General features: G+C 40.2%; 1 protein-coding gene across 2 annotated transcripts in view; it reads right to left on the bottom strand.

Annotated features, from left to right (window-relative positions):
• Nucleotides 1–14,653, bottom strand: part of ssbp2a (single stranded DNA binding protein 2a) — a 54,771-nt gene that overhangs the window by 17,588 nt on the left and 22,530 nt on the right. For both annotated transcript variants that reach the window (XM_044197740.1, XM_044197739.1), the window contains exons 2-4: nucleotides 14,496–14,568; nucleotides 10,636–10,697; nucleotides 10,205–10,289 (exon numbers count right to left, since the gene is read on the bottom strand). In XM_044197740.1, the coding sequence (XP_044053675.1) occupies nucleotides 10,205–10,289; nucleotides 10,636–10,697; nucleotides 14,496–14,568 (220 nt within the window). The remainder of the gene's footprint in view (nucleotides 1–10,204; nucleotides 10,290–10,635; nucleotides 10,698–14,495; nucleotides 14,569–14,653) is intronic.

Here is a 14,653-nt window from a genome sequence, read left to right as displayed (position 1 = left end):
GGGACTCCACAGATGAATTCATTTGTGTGATTTTAACTGAACTTTTGTTAGGAGAGCATTTGAACTCAGCATTCCAAAATCCCGAAAGCATTGAATGCAGCATTCCAGCCACTATTGGTGTCAACAGTGAACAGTGTACTTGGCTAAGCACAGGACTGTGTTACTGTGTGCATGTATATGTATTGATTTGGTTCATTGAATTTTATTGTTGTGATGTGTTTTCACTGTTAATTTGGTAGCTATATGCTAAGTTGATGTTAGTGTTCACACAGACACATGGTCTTGCATGCAACTAACTATTCTCATTCTGTCCTGGCACACTCTTTGTTCTGTAGTTTAGTGCATTTAGAGTTAGTCTTCATATTGTGTGTTTTTGCTTTTATTATCTTTTAATAAATGCTTGCGTATAATTATGCTGGTTTCTTTAATGTTGCACAAGAGTGAACAATTTGCCAGCCTCTTCTATGTTGAACTCCAAATCCTTTAACCTACTAGCTATTGGTGGTAATTTTGGTTATAGTTATTAATTTAATTATTAATCTGAGTTCCAAATTAGATAGTTTAGTATATTATATGACAATCAATTGATTGGCTATCATTTCTTTTCTTTAAGAAGAGTGGTGGCCCCAAGGACTTTATTAATTAGTTATTATTTATGATTATATTTGATAATTTTGATAGCCAAATTTAATTGATTGATCCTACACAATTTGGTGCCCCTTTAACCATTGTAAATCCCAACACATTGCATTTGCTGTCAATAAGAAAAATATAGAAAAATGCCTGCCTTATCTTTTAATTGCCAAAAAGAGGTAAGATGGAGCAAAAAACGCAAGTTATCAGACAATCCCACATCTCAGACATTACTATGGTGTTATTAGAACCAATAGAAATGATGGCCAAAACAATGAGAATAGAGCCAAGATGTAATAAACCTGGATTTTCCTTTAATAAAGAGTTGGATAGAAATGGAGGAGGGACCTCTTCCTATTTCAACCTGCACAACATCTTTGCTTCTCAATGTTCACCCTCTCCGTCTTTCTACATCTTTTAAGTCTTTATCACCTTTAGCAGCACATTATCCTGCACAACAGAATTCCCACCAGAACCCAGGCACTCTCTAGTGTAATATTACAGGTGATTACCAGGTAAAATGGCAGCACAACGCTAATCTACTTGGTCTCCCTGGGTCATTACAGGTAGGGTGATATCAGCTGCACAGGGGGTGACAGTGAAGGGGCGGGGGCGGGGGCACTGGCTGTGTTTCCTTTATCACTGATGTCATTATCGACCCCTGTAAACATCTCTAAAGCTGTGAGGAGCTATATAATATGTGAGGTGGAGCTGCGGGCTGATACACTGTCAGATACACATACAGAGCTGAAAATGATAGTCACTTTGGTGCTGGGGAGCCACACTTCTCCCACCACTATCTCACTTGGTTCAACGACACTGGGGCAGATAAGGAAGATGGACTGAACACAGAGGAGAGGAAAGGGTAGAGAGATACAGAGGAAGATTTAAAAGCCACGGCTTGAGATGAAGAGGAGGCTATGTCATGGTCTTTTCTATTTGTCAGATCGATGCAAACACAGAATATTGATCACCTGACATCCACAGATTTTGTGACCTTTAACACTGAATCTATCCAGTTCTTTCAAAATATATCATAGTGCAATTGCAGAGACTGAAAAGTGGATTGGAATTAGAAAACTGGCAGAATTGTTGATACAAAGACTCATCAATCAGAGGAAGAACTAGTGAGAAGTCACTTTCTGTGTCTCATCTTGCAGTCCTTACAGTGCTAGAAGGCCAGACATAAGAGGAGCATGAGATAAGGATATGGGTGTCTACAACTGCAAAAAACCCCCACTGGAGTTAGTTGGGGTCAAAGAGATAACGCGCCGGTCTGATCATGTCAGCATTCTAGCTTTGCCCTCCTGCTCTCCCTCCGTAGTCCTGCCGCAACTTCTACAGCTCAATCTCTGGATAATTCACTATAATCCCTTTCACACACACAACCTGTAAGGTTGTTGCTGTGTAAACTTTTGCAGCACTTCTATAGCTTTTCTCCCAAATGGGCCAAGGAAGACTGGATGTTAAACTACGCAGTGTCCAATGTGCAAAACATTTGCTCACTTTGACTGATTCTTGACTGACATCTTTCATCCCAGTCTTTTGTGATTAAAGATTTTAGAAAATATCAACTTAGATTCCAGTGAGAATTAAACAGAAACATTCTTGAAGCTTGCTGGGTAAAGCTGCATGCGTGAAAGCTCAGATAGCACTGTATCACCTCTCCTTAGACTGCTGCAGACACACAACATATACTCCTGACTAAGCCCCTTATTTTCATAATCAATAATAATAACTGCAGTCAAACTTGAAACTACTCTTCCATATTCCACAGCTCTGTTAGAGCCTGTTCTCATTCTTACACCTTCTTGTTTTCCGCAGCCCTCAGTTAACCTTTCCCCCTCCACTCTGTGCCATGCCCTCGTCTTTGCCCCTGCCCGCTGCAGGGCAGCAAGGCGTGCATATGTCAACATCATATTAACACTCCACCTCGGCATGTCCAAACACGCATGTGACATGACTCAGCGTAACAGTGGAAAACACACTCCTCTGAGACTGGAGGGCTACGCGCAACAGGCCAGCGAAAGAGGAAGGAAGATGATAAGAGACATAAAGAGGAATGCAGAAGGAAAGAGAACAGGGACAGAGATAGGCAGAGGATATAAAAAAAAGAGGAAAAAAAATGCTGACGTGAAAGAGAGAGGATGAAGCGCAGTGTAGAGAGTGAGGGGGGATAAGCAGGGGAGGGAGAAATGGCAGAAACAGAGCAAGTGATTGTAATGTTTTCCTAAAAAACTGCAGAGAAGTAGCGTATAAGCAGCCCAGCATACAGTTAAGTGTTCAACATTGAAATGCCCCTTGTCTTTTTCAAACTGTTGGGAGATCGTGGCAACCATTTCCATCTCGGCTGAACCCTATGGATATTCCCGTTCTTTTTCTCCCTTCTCTCCCTCTACACTCCCTCTTCATTGCCATGGCAATGATGTTACAGTGAGTCACCTCCACATCTCCCTCCTCCTCAACACCACCAAGAAGGAACATGGGAGCATGTGAGAGAGAGACAGAAGAGGAGAAAGGGCTCTGTTTCCCTGGAAACAGACTGGGGGTCTCCCCAACCCCCATTGGTTGTCAACTGGTTGGAATCAGCTTGTTACCCACAATGCTTGGAGCCAACAGAGTCACTGTTTCTAGGTTGTCTCTGTCTTCTCTGTTTTGCTCAAGCTCTTCATATGCATGCGCACACAAACAAACACACAGGTGGTGGTCAAAATTCAAGTTTGCATTTCATGCCACTGAATTAAGCCGTTTATTCTCAGGTTTGTTTAATCCATAATCAGATAATAAAACATCAGTCCACAACAGGATCTTACCTTGTTTGTAAATAGTGCAGTCAGGAATGACTGGATTTGAAGCTGCTTTTCTGAACAAATGTGATGCAGTTTGCAGCCCTTTTTTGTATTATTTCCTGATAAATTACTAATGTTCAAATTAGTAATGTTCAAAAATTGCAAGCCCACAGGGAAAAAATTGAGATAGTTTAAAGAACTAACTAATAATCAGTTCATAATTTGTTCCAGTAAGAGGGTAAAAGAGAGCGAAATTATCTTCAAACGGTTTAATGCAGCTGGTGGAAATTGAAACAATCTGCAACAAAGGCTCGGAAAAACAAGTTATAGATGGTTCAGCTTAGAATGAAGGTTGGAAAAGTTTTGCTGAGATTTGAACTGGTGGAGCTTGTTGGGAGGCAGCTCTGCCTGAGAAGACGACTTCAGGGTAAAGAAAGTCTTACAGTGTTAAAATTGGAACTGAATTATTGAATTATGTAGATAAAAGCAGTGAATTTTCAAGCATTCTTTCAATTTGATAATTTCTTGTGAAACAGTTTGAAGACAGAAAACATGTTCATTAGACCCATTAGATTATTAGAGTATTAGAGATTATTATAAGTATAACATAATCTTGTGTCCACAATGGACATTTTTGGCCTGTTGGTGGCACAACAGAAAAGCACCTGCGGTGTCAAAAATGAAGAGGGTTTATCCTCTGGGGTGCATGAATGTGCTCAGTGAATTTCATGGTGATCGGACCATTATGTTTGGATATTTCCTGGGTACCAGTGGACATTTTAACCAGAAAAGGTTGACTCATATTGCCATCCTTGCAGTACTAGAGAGAAATTAAACATCAATGATTAATAATTCCTACATTACAGCATTTTCTATTGCAACTTTCTGGAAAGTACTGTATGTTACTGAGTTATTGGTTGCAGAACATTAGTATTTACAAAAAAGTAAATCAGGGGTAAGACCCATTTTATGAGTGAAGCAAAGCTTGTACCAAGAAGACCACAGAAACCAGAAAACATGTCCATGGTCAAGTGTGTGTATGAGTGTCCTTCTGTTTAGTGTAGCAGCACACATCCATACTGTACAGTACATGTTTCTCATTGCAGACAGTAGCTGTTTTCAGTTAAACCACAGGGTCACTGCACCTTCCTGTCCTTCAGCCATACACAGACAGCGCAGCACACTATGTATGTGCTTGTTTTTGCAGAGATATCAAACACAGAATGCATCAGGATGTAAATGAACAAAGCAGCCCTGTGTGTTATTACATATTTACAAATGTGTGTATCCTTTAGCTGTACAATAAAGACAGTGTGTGTCTGTTAAATTGAGCGGTGTGAATACATTTTCATGCATGAGTGAGAGAGTATGAATGTAAGATCTAGCAGCGTGAGTTGGAGCATTTTTATCAAAGGGGGCTGCTCTTGGCACTGCCTCTTGATCTCTTCTTCCTCTCTAACTGCCGTGTGCCTGCTATCTCCCACAGTGATGCCACACAATGACACCAGGCTCTCCTTGCTTTAAATACTTGTAACACTGCTGCCTATCTACTGCACATTTTGTGTCTACTGCTCGCTCTGTAGTTCATCCATGTGTCACCCTCTTTGTTCATTTCAAGTCATTTAGCTTTCTACAGGCAGCCAGCAGGGTGCAATGACACCAGCTTTTATTGCACTTTTACCAATTTACAAATTTTTACCAAGTAGCAACATCTTAAAACAGTGGTTCCCAACCTGGGAGTGGGCCCTCCAAGGTCTCCCTAGATAACTCTTAGGGCTCATGAGAGCATTAAAGGGAAAAGAGAGAAAGATATATACTACCGCAACACAACACAACTTTGCTCTAATTCTTTTGCTTTTTTCTTGTTAAATTTTGGACACTTACACCTTTTTATCCCTCCAAAAATACAACAACCTGAGAAGGAAAAATCACTCTTTGCTTGAACTGCTCACAACTTACAGTATGTCTACACAATCGACATAACGTGAAGCATCACAAGTATAGCTGATACGATTTGTTGACCAATCGATTAGTAGATTGACAGACAATTAATCAATAAATATTCTGATAATCGATTATTCACTTTCCACAGCAAAAATGGCCAACATTCCAAAGGTTCAGCTTCTCAGTTGAGGGGGTTTGCTGCTTTTCTTTGTCAAATGTCATGTCGACTGTCAGACACTACTGTGGCCGGGAGAGCTTAATGCATTGCTTAACTTAAGAAAACACATTCATGGTCATTGCTTTTAACTTTTTCTGACATTTTATGAATCTAACAATTAATTAAAAAATAATTGTCAGATTAATCAATAATGAAAATACTTGTTAGTTGCAGCCCTAATTAATCATTTCCTTTTAAGGGGTCACCAGCCAAAAATGTTGGGAACCACAGTTAAAATATGGTTTAAAATGGCCTAATATATACTGATATAAAAACCTGTCTCTTGGCTCTAGAAAGTGCTAAAATGAGCATTAAAAACTTGATTTTCATTGGACTAAATCAAATTGCCTGATCCCACTGGCATATTTTAATTTGTTAGGAAAAAATAAATTTAAAAAAAAATCAGCATAAAGTGAAATAATTTTCCAAAGTGGATATTCTTTTTTTGCATTATGTGTCAGCACATTTCTATGTCACCCTGTGAGGCTGCATGCCCGGCTGATTCCGCATGTGTGGCCTGGTTCCCTAATACTTGTCTACTTGTCTTATGCTTGACTGAATAGCATCTTTTGGGCTTTCCTCTGTGAGAATCCATCACAAATTCACACGTTGATGTCCAGTGTGATAAAGGTAATCGTATATGTTCAGAGCATTACAAAAGACTTTCACAACCACCTACAAATGTCAGTTCACAGCATATTTTCATTCACAATAATCACTTTTTATACAAAAGACATGAGTCATCCAGGAGGATGCTTCAGTTAATAAGCACATTCTTATCTACAGGCTGCACAGCACAACCAGAACAACTGTCGGCCACTGATAATCTCCTGAAATCAGGAGTGAGATATCTTTCTTAGTGGAGGTCTTTTTTTTTTTTCATCAGTTCTCCCAAACTCCCCAAATTTTTCTAACTCGTCAGCCCTTCTACCACCAGTCTGCTTCTCTAACCTCTAGACTGTCTCTTCCACAGCTTGCAAGAATAATCCCATTGAGGAAAATCTGAACATGTATAGTGTAACATATATAATTATTCTGCAAACTCAAACTGCCACACACAAATACATAATCACGCACCAATGCACTTAACACAATTTATATGGAGATGTTTGTATTTCTAATAAATAGGCCATTTTTCAGTACAGCAAACATTTTGAAGGGTCTAAATGTTATATAGTACTAGAAGAAATGTTGCTAATATGCTCAATATTGTTTACCCAAGTCTTACAAGCAATCTCATGCTGGCTTGGTTCTTTCTTGTTCCATTTAATTTGCCCATATTTGATTAAAGATCACAGAAATTAGTTGGGACAAAATCAAAATGGGACAGTAGAGAAACCATTCTATTGTTCCTGCAGAAATCAGTTCAAAACATATGATAACTATCCTATTTCTCTCAATTTATTAATGATCATGAGACATTGCAATATAGCTGTATTATAAATGCATTCATGTTAGTGCATATGCTGTATGAAGATGTTACAGCTATGTGACAGCTGTCTCTTTTCAACTTTCAAACCCACAACACTATCAGGAAAAGCCTGAAATGATCCACATGGATTGATGTCTTATTCTTCAAAGGCGGAAAAGCAACAGCAGAAGACTTTTGTCTCTAATAAGTCCATTTCCGGGCCAAGCAAAAGAATTTAAAAATAACTTGTTTTTATGGCCCCTCGCAAATGGAGACCGCTCATTTAGTATCAAGAACACAATTTACAAAGCACTTAACAGAACTGTAAACGGCATTTCTGATGCCTGAAAAGCCTTGTCTGAGGATAGAAATCAATAACGTTGCATCTCTCTTCACTTCGTTCATCAGTCTTTTGTTTCTTTCCCTTTAAACATTAGATTACTGGATTAATGTCCTAGAAGACCATCCTCACACACATTAAAATCTGGTGATATGATCGACATATACTGTACACAACCACATGCAAAACAGACATTGTTAAGACAGATTTACTCAAAGCCAATTGTATCTATAGTAGGTAGTTCAAACTGGGATAATTGTGAAAATCAAGTCAAAATCCTTGTCACAATCCCATCAATTATCAAAGGATAGGGACCCAAAGATGATGCGAATGAGCTCCTACATCTCCCCAGCATTAATTAGGACTTCACTCAGTAATTAGCTATCTGGAAATAATTACCATCAAAATGTCTGATTAAAATCTCCATCAGTCTCAAAGTCAGGAGACTGAAAGAGAGACACCAGCATCAAATTAAGGCGTTCTACTTTTTCCAAACCTGGCCACCGCAGTCCCCTCATTTTGTTTTAATTGAGCGACAGATATGTGGGTAGTACCTCTGATTGGATCTAAGAAGCAGCGCAGCATTGGTACAGTTGATTGAAAGTGACCTTGGTCTAATTACAATTGGTCTAATTATAATTCTCTGATTACATCCCTGCAGGAAATGTAAGAATAAGATGTTGCTGGTGGCCTCTGCTAATGACGTTAAGATAGATTTTGAATGATTCCTGAATTGAATTGATTCTGATCAGAAAAGAAGAAACAACAAGATACTGTTGTCATCTTGAGAAAAATTTGATTCAATTACTGTAAATGTGTTTGTGTTTAATAAATTAATAAAAAAAGAAAAGAAGTGTCTGTCTGTTTGTCCCTCTTTTTGACTCATTCTGTCTGTTTCCTTGTTCCCCTGTTTTTTTCCACCTCTCCCCTCTCTCCTTTTTGTCTCCCAGGGCTGAGGTCATGCTGCCCTCCAGCTCCCTTCCTCTGAGCCAGGATGACATCATCACATAGCTGCCTCGTCCTTGGGAGTGCCTATTCATCACCCTGATCATCATCGCCAGCATCAGCAGCATCACCTGTGTATGCACACACATATATACACAAGCACATACACCTACTGCAAGAAGATAAAAGAGAAGAGAGCCCCCACCAGTTCTGCAGGATTGCAAGCCTGAAGGAAAGAGGGAGAGGACCACAGAGAGGGGGATAAAGAGAGAAGAGGAGGGACGATTCTGCTGGGGTAGGCAAAAACACCTGACCTGTGCACTTCCAACAATACATCTCAATAAACCACAGTACAGACAAATCTGATGAGTCAGACTTCTGCCTACAGAGGGAAAACAACAACATAAAAAGCAGGAGAGAGAAGACCCCTCCACACTCCCCCCTCCTCCACCTCGCAACTTCCCGCGAGGAGAGACGCACTTCCTCTCTCTTAGTCACCAGCTAATCTAAAACTTCAAGAGCTATGGCACTGCTCACTGTATTCCGGTTACTGGATGGTGCATGACTAAATCAACCCATGCCTTGATGTGCGGGAATTACAGCAGTGAAGTGGAGCCACGCTGAGAAAACACAGCAATAAACAATGTTTCCACCACACGGGCCACTGTCTGCCTGCCCAGTCTGCTCTTCAGCGTAATGTGCTCACATTACTTTAGGCGGATATGTGTGTGTGCAGCATTTTCGAACTGCTATGCTCTGGTAGAATACAAGTAGCAGGTACAACAAACCTTAAGCAGTATATTCTCTAGACTTCTTTATCACACACTTTCAACGTCACAACAAGCATTCAATTAAATGGCACTTCAGATCATAGATTCATAATGAGATAAAACCATTTTACAAGGCTGTAAAGACGAGTTGCAGCCATATGATAACCCAACAGTGTTAAGATATTGTGCTGGGATTAGATGAAGGTTGGTGAATCCCCAGTCTCAACTTTATGGCCTAACCAGTTCTTTTGATGTCAGCTCTAAATCCTCAGCCTCAGTTTTTTTGCGCCTGTAGATGTATTATGGTAATCAAAAACAGGCAGCAGCAAGCCACTCGTAGACATTGCCATCATCCGTATAGCTCTTTGCATGATCTAGAAACCCGTAATATTTCAAAATGTGTAATGTAAAAAAAATAAAACAAGCAATTAGGAAATAGGAAATGGAGACACTGAAGTTAGGTGTTATCTGCATTGCTTTGATGAGAACTGGTCTTGGATTGTCATTTTTGCATTTTAACACCAGTTTGAACACATCTCCTCATCAATATTAATACTACGGAAACCCAAAGTGTTCAATATTAAATAAATAAAAAACCGTTATGAAATACATTTTTGTATTAATATATAGAGACAAAATATATAACCATGGAATTGTGAAATACTCAATTTTTTATAAACTCAGCATAAAAGACTATGATATGGTATAGCATCCTACTTCTTTTCACAACTACAATTTACTGAAAGTAATGTTTTATTTCATTTTAGCAGCAGCTTCTATTTCTGAATGTACGCTTCCAAAGTCTGTTTTTTTTCATAATGCCATTTTTCCCAAATACCATCCTATTTCATACAGCTACAAATTATCAAAGTCTTCATCTGTCAATCAAGACAAACAGGGCAGAGTCAGTTATGTAACTGCTTATTCAGACTGTATTGGGATTATTCACAATTTCATGGTTATATATTTTGTCAATTTGTCAAATGTTTATTCAAATAACTATTTATTTATTTACTTATTTATTTGTTTATTTACTTATATTTTACAATTTGGGTTTCCATATAATACGGCATTTCCCAGCATAGAGTCCTGCGCTAATCGGAGAGTGCCACTGAGCCAGATAGAGCAAGGAAAGCTACATCAGTGCAGACTCACGTAGTCATGGAAGGCCTTGGCCTCACTGGAGTGTTCACATGTGTCTCTTCTCTCTGGAGCCGCACAGTACAGGTCCCAGAAAACACTACAACACAGAGAGGCAGTCAGAGAGACCAATGGTGACAAAAGAGAAACATTAAAGCTTGACAGATAAAAATAATGGTCCATTTTAGAGGCAGGGTAATCCAGCATCGAGGCAATAAGTATGATTCTGTTATCATCATTGGAATAGATGACTTAAGGTGAGTGTTACAATTCGCAAACAGCAACCTGAGGAAGATCTTTTGGGGATAATTAATGAGATGAAGATAAATGAAAACAGGAGAAGGAGGTAGAATGATCATTTTATTGAATTTTGTCAATGATGGAATGAAGAAAAAACAGCATGAAGAGGAAACGTAACTTGAATCATCAGACACAAAAACACTCACCACCACCATGAGTGGAGGAACCCCGGAGGCTCTCCTAATGTGATGTTCTTCTCCCATCGGATCTGGACAGATGGAGAAAGAGAGTGAGGGAGACTGAGAGAAGCATATTAAGTATAAAAACATGTCCAACATCTGAATTATCTGCTTTACAAGGTTGGAAAAGGGTGCAAGGGAATTCTTATAACACATGCCATTATGTAATTATATTATGATTCTCGTGCCATGGATTCATAAGTGGATAAGTGAATATATGTGTGCCTAAAAGCCTGTCTATTCACAAGTACGTGAAAGAGTGTGTGTGCAAATGTGTGTGTGTGTGTTTACTGAGTCAGGGGATGTGATGATTATTTGTCCTTCTGCATCCAGTGTTTCATTCACTCTTTGCTTCTTTCTGGCTTTCCTTAGAACTGCATTCCATCCTGTAATCCTTCTTTCCTATGTTTTTTCTTTACAGTGTTTCTTCCTTTCTTTTCTTTATTTTTTCTTCCTCCATTCCCTCATTCCTTCCTTCCATTCTTCCTAATAGACAGAATCAAGGCTGGGGTATGCGCCAAATTAACCAGTTTGTACGGCGTGTTGTCCAACCACGTCTGAAGGCAAAAGTGTTTCTAGTAGTTCTGAATGGCCACACTCTACAGCCGGACAAGAGCAGGCCGTAATTGAGAGCGACGAGATGAGATAATCATTCAAATGGGCATAACAGGGGTGCCCTGGGAGCTCACCTGGTAGAATGCACACCACATGTACAACACTGAGTCCTTACAGCAGCGGCCTTTGCTGCAAGTCATTCTCTCTCTCTCTTCCATATTTCATGGCTCTCTTCAGCTGTTCTTATCAAATGGAGGCAAAAAGCCCCCCCTAAAAAAAATGGGCACAACAGTGCAATCATTTCTTAAAGGGTTTCATGGTGTTGTACTTCTTTTTGTACATACGAAAACTGACAGAACTAATTGTGTGGAGAATAAAAAAGTCTGAGTTGCTGAGTTGATCCTGGATGCTATCAGAGTTTAGGGTAACATTAGCTGCTCTGTCTTGCTATAATGGATTTGGTTTAAACCCCAGCAACCCCAACCAAACTCTTTATTTGAGATATTGGTTCTCATACAAAAAATTTTTTCGCATAGGGACACAAAAAATGACCAATAAAGCATAAATCTAACCTCTGTCTTGCTCTTGTACTGTATGTAAGCTAAGCAGCTAAACAGGGAATCGAGAACAAACTGACCACCTCGTGAAGCTAACCTTAGCTTAGTGAGCTAACTAGACATCGCTGATATAATCTGCTAGTGTTAGTTGTCATTTCAGCCAGCAAAATGAATTAATTGCTGGCTAGAAATGAGAGGCTACTTTTGTCTTCCAGACACACACAGCAAACAAAAAAGTCAGGAACCATTGTCACTACCACAGTTAAATAAGTAAGCCATGGTTCCAAAATAAGGTCGGGATAAGGAAGAAATCTGGTTACTGACCTGCTTCATGTATACGCAGATTTACAATCACCAGGTTACTACAGTGCATGTAAATGCACTCTCCGATTAACCGTGTAATCAGGTTACTCAGAGAAACCTGCTTACTTAAGTGCATGTTAAAGCACTGATTGTCTGACATCAAGTACCCACTGCGTCAAAAATGACTATGAATTTCGAGTTGTAAATCTGCCACCGTTATTGTAAACTGCGTAAACTAAATGTGCTGTGTGAGAGAACAGAAAGATTGACAGATGTAGCAACAGTTACTAAGGGGGGCGGGGCTTAGCAAATAGTCACTTCCAACTTTGAGTTCAAACAAAAGATTGGGGGGGGGCATTTCAGACAACGTCTGAGAAACACTTCAGTTGAAGCATTTTGACGCCTTAACACCTCAGTCAAGGTTCGTGACTAACATGAGTGCTGACATCACCCACAGTAGGTACAATTTATGTTACCACACAGTGTCAACTGATGTGCAGATACATACAAAGACACAGACACACACACACGCATCTAACAGTCTGAGCAGCAGCTGTCGGCAGCAGTAAGGCTTCTCCTATGAGACTATGACGCTATTGTTTAGTCTGCCTCTCCTCTCTATAAACAGACTTAGATCACTCTTTCTCTCTGACTTTTCAAGTGATCTCATGATAATTTTTTTTAATTTCCTTCACTGAAATGTTTCATATGGGTAAAAGAGTAGTGTGAACAAGAGCTAAAATAACAGGAAGAGCTGAATCGCTGCACTTTCAATCAGACCGTCCTGACCTCAGCTGCAGATCAGACACAGTGACTTTTAGAAGGAATGCCTGGCTTTGAAGTTTTTTTGAGGTGGGGGGGGGTGTCAGGAACTGCCTCTCTGTGTTTATTCCACATGCTTTCAGTCGAAGTTAGCAATTCTAGTAAAAGACATCGGTTAACTTGAAACATTATAGGCAGCCAGAAATTTCAATATACACCATGACAAAGAAGGATTTACTCCCTCATAATTGCTCAAATGGTACAAAAGATGCAGAATGGGCATGACATCCCTCATTTCTCACATTTAATTGGCTGTATCTCAGTCCAAACATGACTGCAGAGAGTTCAAGTCAGGGAACTTTTTAGCATGTTCTTTTATTCCCCCTTCATCTGGAAAGCTCAGAAGAAAACAGCACTGACTGTGCCCGCATATCCTGTCTTCTTGTGGTCTGCACTCCCGGGAGGTTCATTCATTTACCTTCACCATGCTACAGTGAGATCCCTTTAGCATGATTACTGGCAGATGTAGGCTGTGTGCTGTGTACCTTTAGAATTTAGTTTGAGAGGGTTGCATGGTTTCTTGTTGCCTGTTCTTCTGAGATGTCTGTCTGTGATTTGATATTTACGTTAAGGTATTCGGGTCTGATTCGTGACTCATCTTTCGGGGCTCTTGTATCTTGAGCCTGAGGATACACAGATGTGGATGATAAAAAGTGGATAACAAGCCTTTAAATCCATATTTTACTCCACCCCACTATTCCAGCATAAGCTACATTATGGCGTAATGTTTACCCAGTGTGTGTGCGCGTGCTCATGCATGCACGCCAATGTGTATTGTATACAAATGGCTGTGTTTATACTTGTTGCATGCTTAGCTAATGCGTTCTCACACTTGAATATGACACCGCCTATCCTTTTAATCTCCCACATCTGCGGAAGAGAGAGCAAGTGATATGGCAGAGAGGAAAGGGTGTCAGAGAGACAGAGAGGTGTGTGTATGCACATGTGCACGAACACACACTAAGTCAGAGTGATGAGAATTGGTGCCAGCTGATGATGTAACCTTTTCCATCCCCCTCTCTTTGTTCTCCTCTTCCTCTGGCCGATGTACAACAAGCCTCCAGTCACTGTCTTCTACATTGTAATTTACCGTCATTTACAGTGAAGCACCAGAATCAACTGACCTCATTTTCACCCCGTCACCTTTTTACCTCTGCAGAATCAAAGTGAGGACAAGCTTGCTTCTCAGGAAGAGTAGTGGAGAGATAGATCAAGAAGAGAGCGGAAAGATGAGAGACAGTAGGGGACTCAGAGAGGACATGAATGAGATTGAAAGAGATGGACTGAGACGGAGCTGCTGAGCAGATCAAAGAACGATGCCAGTTGAAGACGTCAGTTCCAGGCTGAGTGTTGTAACTATCCCTGTGCTCCAGCTCCAGTCCCACTAAATGCAACACTAATGTTAAAAAGCCCGTCTGCTGCTACCGACCTGTTGGCTCAGCACTGTAAGGCCTGCCTAATTCAATTAGCTGCTACACTTACTGGACACATTGTACGAGAGTCAGACCACCCTTCAGAGTGGACATGTGAAGTACTTGGGCTGCACTCTCTGACACACAAACAAACACACACAGCATGTTTGTGACTTACCTCTGAGAGAAAGGTCTGTGCTGACTTCTGTGCTCCTACATGCAGCAGGTACTCGTACACATACAGAGCTAACCTGCACATAAAAATAAAGAACACAGTGGGAGGAAATGGGTCAGTTTGTTCATCAAGATCCAAACAGTCACCAATAGATGTTAGGT

The sequence above is a fragment of the Siniperca chuatsi genome, linkage group LG5, assembly GCF_020085105.1.
Source record: "Siniperca chuatsi isolate FFG_IHB_CAS linkage group LG5, ASM2008510v1, whole genome shotgun sequence".
Classification (NCBI taxonomy): Eukaryota; Metazoa; Chordata; class Actinopteri; order Centrarchiformes; family Sinipercidae; genus Siniperca; species Siniperca chuatsi.
The sequence above is the reverse complement of the archived record's forward strand: the minus strand, read 5'-3'. Positions and strand labels throughout refer to the sequence as shown.